General features: G+C 49.5%; 1 protein-coding gene across 1 annotated transcript; it reads right to left on the bottom strand.

Annotated features, from left to right (window-relative positions):
- Positions 1-5,368: 5,368 nt before the first annotated feature.
- On the bottom strand, positions 5,369-19,631 carry LOC136487012 (uncharacterized). Its single transcript, XM_066484110.1, has 5 exons — positions 18,428-19,631; positions 17,747-18,304; positions 6,107-6,536; positions 5,920-6,036; positions 5,369-5,841 (listed from the first exon to the last, which is right to left on the bottom strand). The coding sequence occupies exons 1-5, from the start codon at positions 19,529-19,531 to the stop codon at positions 5,399-5,401; spliced, it is 2,652 nt and encodes an 883-aa protein (XP_066340207.1). The 5' UTR covers positions 19,532-19,631; the 3' UTR covers positions 5,369-5,398.
- Between the last annotated feature and the right edge of the window lie 1,364 nt (positions 19,632-20,995).

Here is a 20,995-nt window from a genome sequence, read left to right as displayed (position 1 = left end):
GTGTCGGTGTAGCGGCGGAAAGATCACCTTGATGTAGCACGGTCACAATGTGCCCATATTTGTCAATGGGGAGGACACTCAAGATTTTTCTCACAACGTCGGATGGTGACATTTGAGTGAGTCCAAGCCCATTGACTTCCTCTACAAGAACATTTAATCGAGAATACATCTCATTAGCACTTTCTTTGGGAAACATCTCAAAAGAATTTAGCTTTTTAATCACAAGATGATAGCGTTCCTCACGCTCACTCTTGGTTCCCTCATGGAGCGCACAAACGTCCGACCATAGTGCATGGGCGTCTTTGTGGTTCCTTACACGATTGAACACATCTTTGCAAAGGCCTCTAAAGATGGTGTTGCGAGCCTTTGCATTCCATTTTTCATAATTCACTTCATCACCTTGAAGTTGTGCGGCATTCCTAGGTGCTGGGAACCCTTGAGAGGCGGCTCTTAGAATTCCAACATCTAGAGCTTCTAAGTATGCCTCCATGCGGATTTTCCAATATGGAAAATCATCTCCCTCAAAGATAGGAGGAGGTCCATCCCCGTGAGACATCTTGCTCTAAGCGATTAAGCTTAAAAAAACGTGAGCACGAGGCTCTGATACCAATTGAAAGGATCAAGATGCCCAAGAGGGGGGGGTGAATTGGGCTAATTCTAAATTCTCTTGCAATAATCAAATCCTACGGATAGCCCAATTAACCCCTTGTGCCTAGAAAAGTGTTTATATCAAACTAATGCACAACAACCTCGCAACCTATGTTCCAAACTTACTCTAGCAAGCAATTCTATGGATATAAAACAAGTATCGAATTGCTCAAAGTAAATACTCAAAGTAAGTACTAAAAGTAAGTAGAGAGAGAAAGAAACGCGGCGATGTTTTGCCGAGGTATCGGAGAGTCGCCACTCCCCACTAGTCCTCGTTGGAGCACCCGCGCAAGGGTGTAGCTCCCCCTTGATCCGCGCAAGGATCAAGTGCTCTCTACGGGTTGATTCTTCGACACTCCGTCGCGGCGAATCACCCAAAACCGCTCACAACTTGAGTTGGGTCACCCACAAGCTCCGCCGGGTGAACACCAAACTCCCAATCACCACCAAGCCGTCTAGGTGATGGCGATCACCAAGAGTAACAAGCACGAACTCTCACTTGACCACGCGAAGCCTAATGAGAAGATGGATGCACACTTTGCTACTCTTGATTTGCTAGTGAGGCTACTCTCTTGGATTCTCAAATCACAAACACCTCACTAGGACCTTGCTCTTCTTGGCACTCACAAACGTGTTTCTCAGCTATTGGAATGAGCAAAAGATGCTCCACTCACGAGTGGAGCTTCTATTTATAAGCCAGCCTGAAAAACGAACCGTTATGAGCTTCTGCGGGATGACCGGACGCTCCGATCGTTTTGTCCGGACGCTCCGGTCAGTTCAACCCACGTACAGTTTTCAAGTGATGACTGGACGCTGTCAGGGTCTGGTCAGTACCGACCGGACACGTCCGGTCGCTCTTGGATGCTTACTGTAAACGACTGGACGCTGGATACTCAAGGTCCGGTCACACTGACCGGACGCGTCCGGTCACTCTTTCCCAAGTCTGGACCCTTACTGGAGTCGACCGGACGCTGGCCCTCAGCATTTGGTTACATGACCTCCCAGCGTCCGGTCACACCAGACTTGTTCACCTCAGTCAAATGAACTGACCGGACCCTGCGGCCAGCGTCCGGTTGCACCGGAGCCAGCGTCCGGTCAGTGTTTGACCCTCCATTCACTTCCAACTTTCGAACATATGTGAATGAAGTTTGCTCCAAAGGATCTAAGGCATTCATAGGAGCTACCTAGAGCTAGTTTTAACAAGTGTGCATCACACCTAACTCACTAGACTCAACTAGGTCAAGCTACCCGTTCATACCCCCCTTCATAGTACGGCCAAAGGAAAAAACAAAGTCCTAAACTACTCTAAGTGTCTCTCCAACTCCAATTGACACTTAGAACTAGTTATCCTTAACCTTGTCGTCCGTCCTTTGAAAACCGAAACGATTTCCATCGTAGGGGCATGACAACCTCGATTGCCCAATCGATCTCCATTACCATGACCTAACTTAATTGCCTCTGCAAAACACACGTTAGTCATAGTAATCTTGTATTGACATTAATCACCGAAATCCAACTAGGGGCCTAGATGCTTTCACGAGGGTCTCGTCGATGACTTGACAATAACCTTCAAATGCCTTAGAGAGAAGGGCATCAAGCTCAATCCCAAGAAGTGTGTGTTCGGGGTTCCCCGAGGCATGCTCTTGGGATTCATAGTCTCGGAACGCGGCATCGAAGTCAACCCAGAGAAGGTCTCGGCCATAACTGGCATGGGACCAATCAGGGACCTCAAGGGAGTACAGAGGGTCATGGGATGCCTTGCGGCCCTGAGCCGCTTCATCTCGCACCTCGGCGAGAAAGGTTTACCTCTGTACCGACTCTTGAGAAAATCCGAGCGTTTTTCTTGTACTCCCGAGGCCGAAGAAGCCCTCGACAGACTCAAAGCACTACTTACGAATCCTCCCATCCTGGTACCCCCGACCCTGGACGAGACCCTCTTGCTCTACGTCGCCGCAACGACCCAAGTGGTCAGCGCCACCGTAGTGGTAGAGAGGCAGGAAGAGGGGCACACTCTGCCCACCCAACGACCTATTTATTTCATCAGCGAGGTGCTCTCTGAGACCAAAGCACGCTACCCCCACGTCCAGAAGCTGGTCTACGCCATGGTCCTGGCCTGGCGCAAACTGCGTCACTACTTCGAGTCGCACCCAGTGACTGTGGTATCATCTTTCCCCCTGGGCGAAATAGTTCATAATCGGGAGGCCTCGGGTAGGATAGCCAAATGGGCTGTCGAGCTTATGGGGGAAACCTTGACCTTTGCGCCTCGAAAGGCGATCAAGTCTTAGATCTTGGCCAATTTCATGGCTGAATGGATAGATACCCAACTGCCACCCACTCAAATTCAGACGGAATACTGGACCCTGTACTTTGATGGATCCCTGATGAAGACCGGGGCAGGCGCGGGTCTGCTCTTCATTTCGCCCCTCGGAGTACACATGCGCTACATGGTGCAGCTGCATTTCGCCGCCTCCAACAACGTGGCCGAATATGAGGCCCTCATCAACGGCTTACAAGTCACCATCGAACTTGGGGCGCGACGCCTTGATGTCCGAGGCGACTCGCGGCTCGTCATAGATCAAGTGATGAAGGAGTCAAACTGCCTCGACCCCAAAATGGAGGCTTACTGCAAGCTAGTACGACGCCTAGAAGACAAGTTCGACGGTCTCAAGCTAAATCACGTCGCGCGGAAGTACAACGAGGCCGCCGACGAGCTGGCAAAGATGGCCTTAGCACGGGTCCCGGTCCCCCCGAACGTCTTCGCCAGAGACCTCCACAAACCTTCCATTGGATGTACCTCGGCAACAGAAGAAGACCCACCTATGGAACCCGCGGCAAAGCTCGACGCCCCCTCTGCTGCCGAGACCCCCTCGACCAAGCCCGAGGTCATGGAAGTCAACACCGAGCCCCCACGAACTGATCAGGACACGGACTGGCGAGTCCCGTTCCTCGATTGGCTCGATCGGGAGGAGCTTCCTGACGACAGAACCGAAGCACGACGGCTTGCGCGGCGAGCCAAGACCTACGCCCTCTACAACGGCGAATTGTACAGGCGAAGTCCCTCAGGTGTCCTCCAATGGTGTATCAGTTCCAAAGCGGGCCAAGCCCTACTTTGGGACTTACACGCGGGCGCCTGCGGGCACCATGCGGCGCCTCGGACGCTCGTAGGGAACGCTTTTCGCCAGGGATTCTACTGGCCGATGGCAGTCGCTGTCGCTACCAAGCTGGTACGCTCCTGCGAAGGATGCCAGTACTATGCCCGGCAAACACACCTCCTGGCCCTGGCCCTGCAAACCATCCCCATCACATGGCCATTCGCCGTGTGGGGTCTCGACATGGTCGGGCCTCTGCAAAAGGCCCCCGGGGGCTTCACCCATCTATTGGTATCAATCGACAAGTTCTCCAAATGGATCGAGGCTCGTCCGATCAATCAAATCAAATCCGAGCAGGCGGTGCTGTTCTTCACTGACATCATCCATAGGTTTGGGGTCCCCAACACCATCATCACCAACAACGGGACGCAGTTCACTGGCAAAAGGTTCCTGACGTTTTGCCACGACCACCACATCCGTGTGGCCTGGTCGGCCGTAGGACACCCAAGGACCAACGGCCAAGTAGAGCGCGCCAACGGCCTGATCCTACAAGGCCTCAAGCCAAGGATTCACAACCGATTGAAAAAGTTTGGCAAAAAATGGCTCGCCGAGCTCCCGTCGGTCATCTGGAGCCTGAGGAACACCCCAAGCCGAGCCATGGGATTCACGCCTTTCTTCCTAGTCTATGGGGCCGAGGCCATCCTCCCCACCGACTTGGAGTATGGTTCCCCGAGGCTGCAAGCCTATAACGAACAAAGTAACCGCACCACCCGAGAGGATGCCCTTGATCAACTGGAGGAAGCCCGAGATGTCGCGCTACTACACTCGGCCAAATACCAGCAGAGCCTGCGGCGCTATCAGGCCCGACGCGTCTGAGGCCGAGACTTGAAGGTAGGCGACCTGGTGTTGAGGCTAGCGCAGAGCAACAAGAGTCGCCACAAGCTGACCCCGCCATGGGAAGGACCGTACATCATTGCCCGAGTACTGAAGCCCGGGACCTACAAACTGGCCAACGAGAAGGGCGAAGTCTTCACCAACGCTTGGAACATAGAACAGCTACGTCGCTTTTATCCCTAAATTTCCAAGCATTGTATATACCGTTTCTCGAACTACAATTAAAAAGCGTTCTTTAGTTCGTCTAACTATTCGAGAAACCCCCCCCCCCCCCCGAGCCCAGGCCTCGGCAATACAGTAACACGGCAAGGGAAACCCGGTTCTGCCTCGGCAGAACTGAGCCTCCCTCGGGGGCTAGATAGGGGACCCCTCCCTAGGCGTCCCCTAGGTCCCATGCACCATTCTTTAGTTGTTTTTCGCAAAAAATCCTACGCCAAGTCCCTAGCAGGTTCTGACGAATTAGTTGTAAAAACCCCTCGGACCAAAGTCTGTTTCCTAAGCAAGAGGCCGGTAGAGTCGCGAGATGGCCTACGCCTCCGGGCTATGGCACTCCCTCACTACCTCTTGCTCAAGGGACGGCTTAGGCCCCAGGGGGGTGTTTTGCAAACGAAATCCGATCAGGAGCGACAGAGGACAGAGGCTCGGAAACATAAGAAAAACAACTAGGAAACACAAGTACTTCAAAAGCAAAGGCCTCGACGGCCACAAGCGGTACGATACAAAAAAATAACCCCTATTCTATTTTTACATAGCCCCCGGGGCCCAGATCAAGGATCAGGGCCTTCAGCACCGGCAGATGGTAGGGGAGGAACCACCTCCTCTTCGAAGAGCGTCGCCAGCGCCGTGCTAGGGCCTTCCGCCGCTTCCATCAGCTTCGCCACCGCCGTGTCGGCCTCCTCGTCATCATCATGCAGAACATAGCCGTCACTGATGGCCGGGAGGTCGACGCCAAGGTAGTGAGAAGAGATGACGGCCAGCGCCCGCTTGACACCCTTGTGCAGTGCCCCTCGGAGCTGCTCGCGCATCTGGCTACTCAGCGCAATCAAGCGGCTCTCAAGGGAGCTGCCTGATTGAACCCCCTCGATCTCCAAGGCCTCGTAGGCGGAAAGGGCAGCACGCTTCAGCGCCTCGTGCTCCCCGATGTCGGTCTCGAGCACCGTCTGCACCGCGCTGGAGGCCTCGGCGGCCCGAATGATCTCCGCCTCCGACTCTGCACCGCGGAAAACGGAATGAAGTCGAGCGAGAGAAAGGACAACCTAAGTTGGGGACGGAAGCCCACGGAACTCACCCTTGGCCTTCTGCTCCCAGCGACGGGTCTCGGCTTGATAGACCTCAGCCTTCTCCTTCAACCATTGGGCCTCGAATCTAGAGGCCTCGGCCGCCCTAGAAGCTTCACTTCCTAGCTCTGCGTCATACAAGGAAGTCAGGGAGCAAACATATGGAAAAGGAAACAAAACAAGGGGACTAGAACTCACCCTCGACCGTCCCCTTCAAAACCATAGCCTCGATTTGTGAGGCCTCAACCGCAGCAAGGGCCTCGTTTAGAGCGCCTTTGGTCAACCGGTGCGCACTCTCCTCTGCCCCCAGCTGCCCGGCAAGGGCCTTGCCCGAGGCCGTCGCTTCTTCGGCTCGGGACCTGAAGGCATCCCGATCGCTGACCACGCGGGTAAGCTCCTCCTCCAGCTCCTTGACCCGCGCCACCAAAGGGGCGAGCTGCGCCTGGACCGTGGCTGCCTCGACCTTCGCGTCGGCACAGCGAAGGCGGAGGTCCGCCACCTCCGCGCTTCGCGCCGATAGAAGCTCGTTAGCGTCGGCAAGAAGGCCCTTCTGCCGGTGAAGCTGGTCCCAGACGCCCCTCTCCCGCCGGAGAAAGACCGACTTCCCAAGCGACCGGGTCTCGAGCTCCTGGGGAAGCAGAGCGAGGGTCATTGGTCGCAACAAAATCAGGAAAGTAAACGTCGCGCGAGAAAGGAAAACACGAACCTAGGCGACTCCGGGCAGTTCGTCAGCCACCACGGACAGCGCCGTCCGTAGCGACTGCTCCGCCAGCTGGCGGTACTGCTCGAAGGTGTTCCAGCACCCGCCCTTGGCCGCGTCCTCAAGGGCGAACAGAGGCTCCCCCTCCGGGTCGTCCCGGCTCCGCCACAGTACCCATGGGTGATCCCACCCGCGAGGCTCGGGCCAGACCCGCACGAGGGCCGAGCTTCCCTCGTCCAAGGCCGGTGCTGGCTGCTCCACGGCATCGGTCTCCTCGGCGTCGACCACCTCCCACGCCCGGGAAGTATCGTCGGAGGAGATCGGATAGACCACCACCTCCTGGGCGCTCTCTCGCAACAACGGTGGGCCCTGAACCAAGGGCACCACCGAGGCCTCCGCCGCCTGCATCTCCGCCTCCTGCACGGACGGCCTCGCCGCCATCACAACGGTCTTGGTGACCTCGGGGGCTCTGGCCTCTGCAATTATGGCCTCGGCGGTCTCGGGGGCTCTGGCCTCCGCCATCATGGCCTCGGCAGACACGGAGACACCGACCGCAGCCACCGCGGTCTCGGCGGTCGTAGGCGCCGTAGCCTTCGTCGCCTCAGCCTCAGAAACCCTAGGGGCCTCGGCAACAAAGGGCACGCCGGCCCCATCCGACTCATGAGCCTCGCCCCCACGAGGCAGAAGCGCTCCCTCCCTCGTCTGTGTAGGGGCCGCCTCGGCAGCCCCTCCTTGGGCGGCCGGCCCCCTTGGGTCGACCCTCGCCGACGCCGCGCCGCGTTGGATAGCGGCTTGTGCCTCCGCCACCCAGTGTGCGGAGGAGCCAGGGCTCACCTTAAGCACCTTAAGAGGCGCCAAGGGGAGGTCATCCGCAGGCCGCTTCCGACTAAGGAAAATTAACCTACAAGGTCAACGCAAAACTAAAAAAAAGCGACTGAAAAACACCATGACCCTGCCAAGAATACACTTGCCTTGATCGGGGCGGCCCCCGCTTCGCCACGGCAAACCTCAACCGCAGCGGCGGAGGCGGCGGCAGAGGCGTCGCCTCCGTATCCATCAACGTCGGTCGGTCGTCAGCGGACCCCAGCGCCCCTTCGGTCCTCTGCAGGGGCGGTGGCGTCGTCTCCGCCGCCACCCGCTACACCACGGCCGCCGAGCCTGTCGGGCTGACGGCGCGTTCGCCTAACACCCACGCTTCGGGCGTATCGGCCTCGACCCCGGAGCGGGCAACCGCCGGCCCCGGGTCCGCCTCTCCTCCCCTTCCTGGGGGTGCCGGGCTACTTGCTGACACCCCGGGCGCCACCTCCACGACATTAGGAAGGTGGTCCAGGGGACCTCGCCCTCCCTCAACCTTGTCGTCCCCGTCCAAGGCCTCCGTCGACAACGATGTCGACAGGGATTCCTCCAGCGGAAGACCATCCTTCCGTTGTTGACGGCGGCGCTTATCCAGCTCCTCGCGCGCGAGGATGTGCTTCGTGCGCTTCACCACCTTGGCGTCCTTTCGCCTCTTCTACGCATCGGCGTGAGCACGGTTGACCGCCCGCTGCCCCGCGTCCTCGGGAACGGGCAGTGGAGAGGAACGCACGTCCCTCATCCCCTGAAGGAACGACAAACGCACATGAGGGAACAAGGGGTAAGGGGAGACTGAGGAGGTTCAGAGGCCACAAGCGGCGCACGACTTACCAGCGAAAGGAACCCCCGCGATGGCCGCATTGCGATAGGGGTCAAGTTGCCACCCCTCAGTTTCGCCTCTACCGTCTCCCCCACCCGACGAAGAATCTCCTCCTCGGAAAGGGAGGAGGAGGACATCCGGGTGCCCTCAATGGGCTCACCCGGCTTCATCTCGAACAGCCGCCGCCGCCGAGCCATCAGCGGCAGCACCCTCCGGCGGTGGAACACGGCCACAACCACAGCCGCGGTGAGGCCATGGCCCCGCAGCCTCGCCAGCCCCTCCAGGAGCGGTTCCAGCTTGGGCTGGTCGACCTTCGGGACGTCCCACTTCCACTTCTCAGGGCAACTCCCCACAATCCGCCCGGTGTAGGGGGAAGCCCTCCGTCGTCATTACGAAGGTAAAACCAACTCGTGTACCACCGGCGGTTGGAGGACGCGAGTTGGGCCGGGATGTAGAGGGGCAGGCGGTCCTGACGCACTTGAAGAGTGCAGCCGCTGGCCCTCGCCGCCTTCCTCTTACTCGACGTACCCGTCGGCTTGGTAGTATGCCCCGCCCGGAATAGATGAAGCCACAACTCCCAATGGGGAGCGATCCCTAAATACCCCTCGCAGATGGCAACAAAGATAGCCGCCTGAGCGATGGAGTTGGGATTAAAATTGTGGAGCTCCACGCCGTAGTAGTGCGTAAGCGCCCACATGAACCGGTCCGCTGGAATGCCGAGGCCGCGCTCATGGAAGGAGACGAAGCTTACGACGTAGCCGTCGCAAGGCCTCGGCTCCAGCTCGCCGTACGGAGCAATCCACTCCGGCCTAGTGGAGTCGGTCACCGGACGAAGGAGCCCACCATCGACAAGCGACTGGAGCATCTCCTCGGTGATGTCCGACAGATCCCAAGGGTCCGCCTCGACAACAACGATGTCACCAGCCATGGGTGCGATGGAGGAATCAGGTGCGGCGGTGAGTCTTTTCTCTCCCTCCTACGCTCTCGCTTTTTTCTCGCTTTCTCCCTAGGCTCGCCCTTCCTCCTCCCCTTCTCGGCACTCGCTGCTCTAGCGACGGCTCGACGGGGGCGGCGCTAATGCATGCGAGGTAAGACGAGGAGGGGCAAAACTCCCCGGGTATTTATGCAGGAAGGAGGCAAAACGAGCGGGCGATGAAGTCGGGGAAGTTCCCCCCAATCCGGCGCGGTTAACCACGAGCCGATTTCGCCGACCCACGCGCCCACATCTCCCGCATTAAATGCGAGGACGGTTACATCCCATCCACCACGCCACGCTCGGCCACTACGGCAGTAGGTATCGTTTCGACTCCCAATGAAACTGTCTCAAAAGGCGCACCGCCCGTACCGAGCCAATAGGGAAGATATTCCCTGCGGCCTATTCCTTTCGTATGAAGGAACCAGGCTCTGAGCCTATTACGATCCAGGGGTTCGAAGGCTGGGCCCCAAAGGGTTTCGACAGCCGCCCTAGGATAACAGAGTCAGGGACGACCGCGGGCGAGCCCATATGGGGCCGAGGCCCAAGCAAGCGAAATGCTTGGGACGCCCAAAGTTGTGTCCGAGACCGGAGGAAAGTCTCTAAATGGGATCCCACCGTAGGGAGGCACCGAGCCACCGAGGCCTAGCGAACGGCCTCGGCACCCACTAGAGACATCCTCTGGTACTCTTGGAGTGTGTCTCTGGACCACTATCCGTCCCCTAGCAAACGGGGTACGGGCCTCCACTCGGACTACCCGATAACAGCTCACCGGAAGTGCCACCGCTCGTGCCCATCGAGGGTAGCGAGGCACATTCCACCCCTCCTTTCGAGCGAAAAGGAAGCGCGAGGGTCGCACAAAAAGTCAGGGGAACCCCCGACGGCCTTCTCGCTTTATGCAGAGGCTAGAGGGCTCTTCCTGCAACCTTGCCGAGACCCAGCGACCCCAGCTCGCACTCAAAGGGGCTCGGCAAAACAAACCCTCCTTCCGAGCGAAAAGGAAGCGTGAGGGTCATACAAAAAGATAGGGGAGTCCCTGACGGCCCTCTCACCCTGTGCAGAGGCTAGGGGGCTCTTCCTGCAAACACGCCGAGACCCCACAACTCGGGCCCATGCCCAAAAGGGGGCTCGGCAAACAAACCCTCACGCACGAGGGGCGTATAAAAAGTCAGGGGAACTCCCGACGGCCCTCCCGCTCTTCGCAGAGGCTAGGGGCTCTTCCTGCAACCTTGCCGAGACCAGAATGGGCTCGGCAAACCAACCCTCCGTCCGAACGAAAAGGATATGTGAGGGGTGAATGAAAAAGTCAGGGGACCCCCGACCGTCCTCTTGCTCCAGGCAGAGGCTCGGGGGCTCCTCTTGCACCCAAAGACCAGGACAAACGGGTCAAAGCCATGCTAGAAGTTTCATTACAAACACGATAAAGGGCACCTAGCCCGTTACGGTCCAGGGGTTCGAAGGCTGGGCCTCCAAGAGGTTTCGACAGCCGCCCCAGGGCAACAGAGTCAGGGACGACTTCGGGGCGAGCCTACGAATGGCCCAGGCCCAAACGAACAGCCGTTCGGGGCGTCCTAAGTTGTGTCCGAGACCGACAGGAAAGTATCCAAATGGGATCCCACCGTAAGGAGGCACCGAGCCACCGAGGCCCAGCAAACGGCCTCGGCACCCACTAGAGAAATCCTCCGGTACTTTTGGAGTGCGTCTCTGGACCGCTAGCCGTCCCCTAGCGAACGGGGCTCGGGCCTCCACTCAAACTACCCGATAACAGCTCACCGAAAGTGTCCACGCTCGCGCCCATCGAGGGTAGCCGGGCACATTCCACCCCTCCATCCGAGCGAAAGGAAGCGTGAGGGACATACCCAAAGTCAGGGGGACCCCTGACGAACCTCTCGCTTCGTGCGGAGGCTAGAAGGCTTTTTTTGCAGCCTCACCGAGACCCCCACAACCCGAACTTGCGCTTATGGGCTCGGCAAATGCAATAAGAACTAACCGCTCAAACGCGAAAATGGAAAAAACCCCCTGGAGGAGTAACTTCACTCCTCCAGGGGCTCGGGGGCTACACCCGGCGGGTGCGCTCGCGCGCACCCACCGGAACCTCAAAAAACAAACCAATTCCTACGGAGCAGGCATAAACCCAGCCTCGACAAGACCCTCAGGGAGAGTGCACGCACTCCCCCTGAGGCTCGGGGGCTACTGTCGGGTACCTTAGAACGGGGTACCCCAAGCAAACATCAAATGGGTCGCTAAAATCCCCTCTGAAAAATGAAGCTAGAAGGTAAGCCGTGGGCCCCTCACCTGCCACGACCGAGCCCACTGGGTCCTCCTCCTCGCCTCGAGCCTCGAGCAGGAGGTCTCGGCATCCTGACGCAAACTCCGCCTCGCGCGAGGCTCCCTAGGGAAGGCCTCGGCAAGGAGCGCCGTCTCCGTCTCGCCCGAGGCTCTCCAGGGAAGGCCTCGGCAAGGGATACATTCTCCGTATCGCGCGAGGCATCTCACGCGAGGCCTCGGCAAGGAGCCCGATCTCCGTCTCGCGCGAGGCCTCAGTCTCCGTGTCGCTCGAGGCCAGGTCGCCCGCAGCCCGTCATCCCCCGCCTCGACCGACCCCCCGGACAACGTGTCGTGTCCCATTAATGCCTCAACCACTCCTGCAATCTCAGCCGGACAAACGGCTCAACGCCACAGAATGGCCGACGCGACCCGAGGTCGCATCAGCGCCATACCGGCTGGGACAGGGTACGGCGGGGATTACCGGCCACTGTGTCCTAACGCTGTATCCACGATCAGCGCCGTACCGGCTGGGACAGGGTACGGCGGGGATTACCGGCCACTGTGTCCTAACACTGTACCCATGATCAGCCGCCCACTCGAAGCCTCGGCACTGTACACCAAGGTCTCGGCTATCTTGGGGTTCACGCCTGCCGAGACCCCTCCACCACGGTGCAGCCTCGACACCGACCAAGTCTCGGCCTCGCGCGCAGTCCATCCACAGTAGCCTGCACGTCCACCGCCGCACCCACTCCGAAGCAGTCCCGGGGCTCCCACGACGCACAGGATCTGATGGGACGGCCACGCCGCCCCAGTGCTCCAAGGACGGGCCACTCCGACGACCACACCGCCACAGGAACAGGCTACAGGGCCCGGACACGCCGCCTCTGTTCACACGGCGTCGTATAGTTAGCTCATGTACCGTCCTAGTCCTCCCTTAGGCTATAAAAGGAGAGGACTTGGGCTCTTTTAGGGGGGGGAACACCGGGTAACACCCAGACACATACACACACATTCCTGCCGCCTGAGAGCAACGTCTCAAGCGGCCCGCGCGACACCCTGCCGAGACCTGGGACCAGCTCCCTCTCTCCTTTAGCTTGTAACCCCCTACTACGAGCACCTCGGTGCAAGGAATACAAGATCGATCTCTCAGACTGGACGTAGGGCCTCGATTGCCTGAACCAGTATAAACCTTGTGTCTCTTTGCATCACCATCCGGAATCGGGAGCACGCAGAACAAATTCACTGGTTGGTTGAGGACCCCCGGTCCGAAACACCGACAAAGGGTGTAATACCACGAATGCATAAGGAATAACTATAGGTTTTAATGTGGATTAAATATTTTCTAATGATGGTTGACCATGCACTTTAAAGACAGCCAAAGGTTGACTCTTTAATCCGGTTGCTCAGATCGGCGAAAAAGTAGAGATCATTAAATATATTTCATTTCACTACTTAAACTTATTTTTTTGAGTTCGAATGACGAGTTTGCGCCATTGAGTTGCCCCTGATTTTACCGGTTGTAACTGCCACAGTAGAAAGGATTTTCTCAGCTAAGACCGAGCCTCGGAATAAAATGGGAGATGAGTGGTTGAATCATAGGATGGTATGTTATGCCGAGCTAGTTGTATTTGGAACCATTAAAACTGGCGACATTTTACGTTATTTTCAAGATTTGAAGACCCGAAAGAAGATGTTACCTAAACTACCTAATAGCGATACTTCTGGTATGTTACATTCATGATACAAATATATAATAATAAATAAGTTTAATTTTTTGTTTGTTCCTTTTCTTAATAACCTTTACATGTCTAAATTAGGAGTTGTTATTGAGGACATGGAAGTGGACGATGCGAATGCACCAAACATTAGTATCTTATATTTTATGGTTATTGAATTACTTTTGCAAAATTAATAGTATCGTACCATAAATTAAACTACCTAGCTAGTAGCAAAACTCAAAAAAGCAAAGCCAGATAGCATGCAGGTGGGGACCAGCGTCTTGTTTTATAGTGCTACATCTCGTGACCTTGGATCAGTGCTGAAAAGGCTACTGCATATGCATGGAGTTCGAAACTTTTAGGTAATCAAGCTTCAAATGTAAATATTTTTTTAACCATCTACCCGATTTGTAATATATTTTTACCATAATATTTCTTATGATTTTATCTACAAAACAAAATCCCACACGACCATATTTCCTTTGAAGAGAAAAACAATGACATATGGACCCTACATGTCATACTTGCAAAATTTACTAAAATTTGGTCAAGCATGGTGGTGTTTGGATTTCGGATTGCTCCTTCAATCAATTGGCCAAAAACATGTAATTCTATTTGTCCAAAAACTCTGAAGTACAATGACGTGGTTTGCAGCGTGCATGTTCAGAAAAAAATTTGTGCCTGCTGGGGATGGACCACTTGCTATGTGACAAAAAAGGACGTCACGGTGTAGGGTGGCAGTACTCTTATAATTAGCACGTGCAGTTGTTTGATCAGTACCAGCATGCATGGGTTCCCAAAAATGGTATACGTGGTCCAGTGCGGATATCTACCACAAGGGGGTGGTATTTACGCTCCCTTTTAGATGGATATTTCCATATATATTGAGATAGATACTTCCATATGTATAATGGCGCCACGTTAATTTTCACCAGACACGCTAAGAAGAAAGATAAATTCTAGAAATTCTCACAACAATCAGAAATATCTAACCTTTGATTTATTAGACTCTAACCATCATCACCTGTAATAGACATTGGATCTATTGTAATTTATTAAAAAAATTACTCAACACTGCCATTATGAAAAATACATAAAGTAACCACCTAATTTTGCATGTAAATTACCCACATCTGCCATTACAAAAGATAATTTAAACTAACTCCCTATATATATTTGTATATAAATTACCCACATCTGTCATTACGAAAATAATTCAAAATAACCCTCTAAATTGGCATCTAAATTACCCATGCCTTGGCCATTATAAAACATAACCTAAAATAACCCTCTAGCATTGGGTTCAAATTAACCAGCTTGGTGGCTATGAACGATAATTTAAAATAGTCCTCCAACTTTCTATCTAAATTACCCACGTGTACTATGAAAGATAATTTAAAATACCTTCTAATGAATTTATAAATTATCCACCTTTATTATTATGAAAGATAATGCAAAGTAATATTCTAAATTTGCATTTAACTTATTCATATATGTCGTCATGAAAGATAATATAAGGTATTAACTTTATATTTGTATGTACCATAGTCATTATGAAAAATAAACAAAAAATATCTAAAATCAACAAGTGAAAAAAATAAACATGAAAATAAATATTTCGTGAAGTATGCTAGTATCATGAAGTACGATACTTATATTATTACAAAAAATAAATCAATATCCATAAAGTATGGTACATATATAGATTTTTAAAGACTTCTATAATCGTGAAATAAAATAACTATAATGCTATGTTTGATCATATATATCAAATCAATATTTATTTGAACAACTTATGAAACATGAAAAAATGTTCACTTTACAAACCACATAGTAATAACACTTTATATTAATACTCTATGATAATAAATTTTATAAATTATTATTTTAAATTTGTATAAGTTTTTACTAAAACATTATGCCATACCAATATTATTAATTTAATTTAATGCACTCTATGATATATAAATAATACTGCACATATATTCCTATGATATAACAAATTCAATATGTTTAGTGTCGGATACAAACCGAGTTTCAACTTATGTGGAAAACAATACTACTAGGACCTAGACTCTCTTTAATAAAAACCAATTTTCAAATATAAGATATAGAATACTAGAATTTATAATTAACATGTGCTAAAATTGCAACAACTTGATTAAAACTTAAAAGATAAACTATCGATTTACGAAGTTGAAAAAGGATTTTATCAAGAGTTTATAAACATTAAGACGTTTTCAACTAAATAAATACTCCTATCACACTAGAACAATGATAAATACTAGAAATTCTAACAAGAGTTCCCCACAAGAGCCTGCATGTTAATCCTCTCAAGACTTGATAGGAAAACAAAACATAGATCATAGAAATTTTCATAAAAATTAGAAATATTTTACCATCCATTAGGTATAACCTAATCACCATTGATAATAATAATAACTACTAGACCTATTCTATTTTCTAAATAATTATCCACTTCTTCTGTTGTGTAAAACAGTATAAACTAACTTATGACTCTAATTTACATTACCCGCATATGTCGTTAAGAAACATGATCTAAAGTAGACCTAAATTTGTATTTAATTGCCGACGTCCTCTTATTATTATCGATCACATAACTCAATTTTCATCTCATTATTAGAAAAATTAATTACACCCTCAAATCTACATCTAAATTATCAACCTCTCCTATTACGAAAAATTTCTTTAAATAATAAGAGTATATATATGTTTCTACATTACCCCACATTTATCAATATTAATATAGTAAGATTTAATTAAAGTAAATATACACATTGTGCCAACATGTATGAGCAATAAAATACATGTCTTGTTTCATCACATAAAAACAATTTTCTGAATATTAATGATTCTAACAAATTACTTAAAACCATATTAGTAACCATAACATATAATTTATATAGATTGTTACTTTAAATATATTTATGTATTTTACCTAAAATGTTTGATATGTCTATATTGATAGTACAACCATAACTACAAATATAATTCTTTGATAGGAAAATTCAACCATTTTGAGGAGTGTAGGAGACCACCGGTGGCTATATTTTTTTGGCCCTTTAAATATACTTTAGAGTAAAAGTCAAGCACTATATAAGGTTTAAGTATTAAAATTCTCTTCAGGTTAGCACTAAATCTCACTTCAAACTCTATGACTTATCTTAAGTGACATGATACATGTTTCAAATAATGGCTTATTCTATTGAAGTATTTAAGAATATATTCTATGACCTTAAATCCTTATTTTAGAAAAGTGCAAAATGGAGTGTTAACGAAAGATACAATAAGCACAAGAGTTTCAAGTTAATTTGAGGACAGAGAAAAAAATCCATAAAAGTCGTTAAGAATAGAATTTGAAAAATCAAAATTTGGATTCATGACTTTAGAAGACACATGATGTAACATGAGCCACCATGATTAATGGTAAGGTTTCAAAGTAATTGCATATTTAAAATATATAGAGATGCCATGCAAAGAAAAAAGTTATGAATATGGATAGATAAATATATAGATTAGTTCCTTGAAAAATAGTAATTAATAAGTTTATGATAACTAGAAAATAAACAAACAAAAAACATACGATTTAATATATGTAATTTTTTAGTTAGATGTACTCCCTCCATTCTAAATTATAAGACATTTGAGTTTTCTAAATACATAGCATTTGTTATACACTTAGATGTACTGTTTAGATATATAATAAAAACAATATATCTAAAAAGTCAAAATCTCTTATAATTTGGAATGGAAGGTTTATTAATCAGTATCTAATACTTATATCTCCAAGAATTCTAGCCCGTGCGAGAGCACGGGTTGATGGACTAGTTTGGATAATTTGGATACTAATTTAGGAGGTTATTTTAAATGATCATTTATTATGGCTGGGTGGGTAATTTAATACAAAATTAGGGGTTATTCTAGTTTATCTTTCATGGTGACAGGGCGGATAATTTAGATGCAAATTTAGAGGTTTATTTTAAATTGTCTTTAATAAGAAGAGGGTAGATAATATTTTGTACAATAAAATAGATTGAATGGATATTCTTGGTGATGATTATTAGAGTTTACCGAATTTAAAAGCAATTTTTTATGATTATTGTGAATATTTTATGATTTATCTTTTTTTGTTCTTAACCTGTCTCATGAGAATTTACGTGGAGACGCCTCTATTAAGTAATAGTAAGATGACACTCTATCTCTATTCTAAGCATGTACTTAAACACTGCAGTTTATGTACGAAAGCACAATCATGAAAATCGAACTGGTATATTTGATCTTGAATTCTTGACATCCAAGAAGTACACTTCTATGGCATCATCATATAATTGATGATTAATTCTGTTAGCATAATTTACGAAGTTCAAAGGAAAACATATGTGATTGTAGATCTTGTTGCGTTGACAATGACAAACAAAAAAAAGGGATGAAGGAACAAAACTGTTTACTGTTCCATAATTTTAATGATGATGTTCTGAGAGCATACCTCATTAAAGAAGACACAAACAGAATGGTCAGATGAGAACTGCAGCTTCATTTCTCTGTGTGATTGTCCGACACACAAGCCTGCAACTTCGAGGTCCTGGGTGTGCACGACGATGCAACTACCATTGTTTTTGTCAGGTAGAAAATCCCTAACAGCCTTCCAGTCATCCAAGCTAGACAGATCTTCCAGGAATACAAGGTATCTCTGATTGCTCATCACTTCCTTCACGAAGTCGACGAGTACGCCTTCCGTGCCCATCGTCATACCATTCAATTTCAGGAAATCTACTGCGCTTCCATGTAGTGGACAATAGTTTGTGTACATTTGTGCAAGTAAGCTACGGATGAACTCATTGGGATTGAAGGGATGCATCAGCTTCACCCATGCGCGGCACCGGAAAGTTTTGCACATTTCTGGGTCGTCATCACAGGTCTTCTTCATGATGGATTCCAACCCAAGATCACATAAAGGTCCAGACATTGAGATCACTTGAAGTGGAAAGGCATGGTCTCTCTTATTGATCAACTCCACGAGACCTCTTGGGCTGCTACGCTTGTTCTAAGTATGATGAAACACATGATTGTCAAATATATGTACTGTAGATGATATATATGTTGTGATTGAAAGTGACAACAAAAGAAAAAAGCTGAATGTTACTGATGATAGATGTTCCCAGCATACCTCATTGAAAAAGATACAAACAGAATGGTCAGCTGAGAACTGCTCCAGTTCTAACACTCGGTGTGATTGTCCGACGCACAAGCTTGCGACTTCGAGTTGCTGGGTGTGAATGACGATGCAGCTGCCATTCTTCTCGTCAGGCAGATACACCCTGACAGCCTCCCAGTCAACTGCGCTAGACACATCTTCCAGGAAGACAAGGTATCTCTGATTGCTCACTTGCTTCATAAACTGCTCCATGAGTATGCCTTCAGTAGCTACCATCACATCCACTGGTTTGAGGAGATCGTCTTCCACGGAGGCGGAGGTGGAGCTCCCTTGTTGTGGACAATAGTTTGTGTAGAATTGAGCCAGCAAGCTACGGATAAACTCACGGGGGTTAAAGGGATGCATAAGCTTCACCCAAGCACGGCACCTGAAATTTTTGCAGGTTTCTGGGTCGTCACAGGTCTTCTTGATGACGGATGCCACCCCATGATCATCTACTGCTCCCCACACTGAGATTACTTGAAGAGGAAGGGCTGGATCTGTCTTGTTAATCAACTCGACGAGATCCCTTGGGATGCCATTGCCATGCCCATGCTTCTTCCTGACGTCCCTCGCCTCGGTAAGGATGCCCACAGCTGCTGCAGCATCGGCTACAGCTTCCCGACCCGTCTTCTCAGTCGGCTTAGATCCAGTGTCGCGGATGTGCCAGTAGCGTTCATTCCTCTGGCCCATGGCTTCGACCCTGGACATGAGCAACTCTGCAGCGGCGACTGCAGCGTCCAGGGCTTCAGCCGGCCCATCTGGTAGCAAGCAGGCTGGGATCATGCGGCGCCACCAGCGAGACTTGACATCCACAAGGACAACGGTCTCGATGCAGTCCTCCACATCTAAGGCCATGTTGCGGACCTGTCTTACCAAGGTCCTCACCATTTCGTCAGGGTCACGATCCTTGGCGACGTTGAGGAAAGAGTGCATCATCTCGAACTCGTCCGAGATGAGCATCAGGTCGTGCTGCATACTTTTCTTCAGCTTCTGTTCCTCTTCAATCGCTGACTTGGCAACAGTCAGCGTCCCCTCCACCGCCGACTTGGCCAACCCAAGCACAAGGTCCGCCATTGCTACTCCCTGGGTTCAGGTTCCTCCTCCCGCCTACCTCCGATGTGTGTGTGTTTTTTTTTTTTTTTTTTTTTTTTTTTTTTGCTGCTAATGAGGCAAATGCTTCGACTTCGAGTTGTGCAAAGGCGAGGCCGTGCACAGGGCAATTTATACAATAACCTTCGAGGAGGAGCAAGTGGAACACTGAAACCAACATATTCTAATCATCATCGCCAATAATGTCTTTTTCATTATAATGAAAAGTTCTAACACCGTGGGGATCTCCCCCACAATTTTTGCCGTAAAAATAATAATAACAATAGAATAGAATCTATTCTTTTACCTCTATCATTATAAAAACAGATAAGTAACATCTAGTTTTGCATCTAAATAACCCACCTCTACTATTATTTTTGTTATAGATAATTCAAAAGTTATCCCGTAACTTGTATATAATAACTAGATGATACCCCACGCGTTGCTGTGGAAATTTTGTGAATCTATAAAGGAAGAGGACTTATGAAGTGATAAAAGGTAGAACTATGAAAGAAAATACATGTATATTTCAATATACAGTGGAAAGATATATATGAAAAAAAACTTGGTCGCTCTTTTTGAAGTAACCGTTTGTGCGAAGAAATTCCTGACATCATCCTTAATCATTATTTGTCATTTGAGAAGTGAACATCACTGTATGCAAAACTCTATTACAACAATTTAAACAAATTCAGTGAAGCTCATCCCACTCTTCGAGTACACATACAGACTGCAGCATCCTATAGATATATCAACCAAACTTTATCTGATTCATAATTAGGAAAGCACTTATTTGATTACTGGACTATCCCATGCATAACAAAATAAAAAATTGGCCACATGAAACTACAATTAGAGAATAGCCTAGGACCATGCGTGGTTGCTTGGAAACATGAACTTCCACTGATCTTTCTTACTTAGGGAAAATAATAGAGAGGATAGCCTCATAGGCCAGGAGGAAGTTGGCAGTGCCTCCATGATCATGGTGTGCCCAGCCACAGGAGCAGCGAGGCACAAATACTGGATTGGGTGGCTGAAGATGAATAACCATATTAATATCTATATAGAAGCTACATTGTAGCAGCATTAGCCCTTGCCAGAGAAATCAGAGGCACCTTCGAGTGGAGATCAAGGTGATGATGGTGTTGAAGAAAGTCCAATATATATACTCTTGTTGGCATAGCTGTTATAAAAGCAATGGAGAAGGCAAATCAATGCATGGTGCTGGTGGAGCATTTTGGTTGGCCTTAAAGGGAAGTGGGAGCGGTGGTAGTATTGGGAGTGGGAAAAGATGATTTTTGGTGAAAGCTGAATTGATTAATCTATAGTGTAATGATGTAATGAACGGATGGATAGTTGCATCTCGTCAATTTCGCAGGGAACAAAAGGGACAACATGTGGTGAGCTCTAAAGAACTGGGGCTGACGTAGCCTCGCGAAATCATAGAGA

The sequence above is a fragment of the Miscanthus floridulus genome, chromosome 10, assembly GCF_019320115.1.
Source record: "Miscanthus floridulus cultivar M001 chromosome 10, ASM1932011v1, whole genome shotgun sequence".
NCBI lineage: Eukaryota > Viridiplantae > Streptophyta > Magnoliopsida > Poales > Poaceae > Miscanthus > Miscanthus floridulus.
Note: the sequence above shows the minus strand (reverse complement) of the source record. Positions and strands in the feature narration are given on the sequence as shown.

Excerpts from the sequence above, each read along its gene's own strand:
- LOC136487012 (XM_066484110.1), bottom strand. The coding sequence starts at position 19,531 with ATGGCGGACCTTGTGCTTGGGTTGGCCAAGTCGGCGGTGGAGGGGACG. Across the intron at positions 6,037-6,106 it reads TTTGAAGGGGACGGTCGAGG|AGCTAGGAAGTGAAGCTTCT; the intron begins GTGAGTTCTAGT and ends TGTATGACGCAG. Across the intron at positions 5,842-5,919 it reads CTGGGAGCAGAAGGCCAAGG|AGTCGGAGGCGGAGATCATT; the intron begins GTGAGTTCCGTG and ends TCCGCGGTGCAG.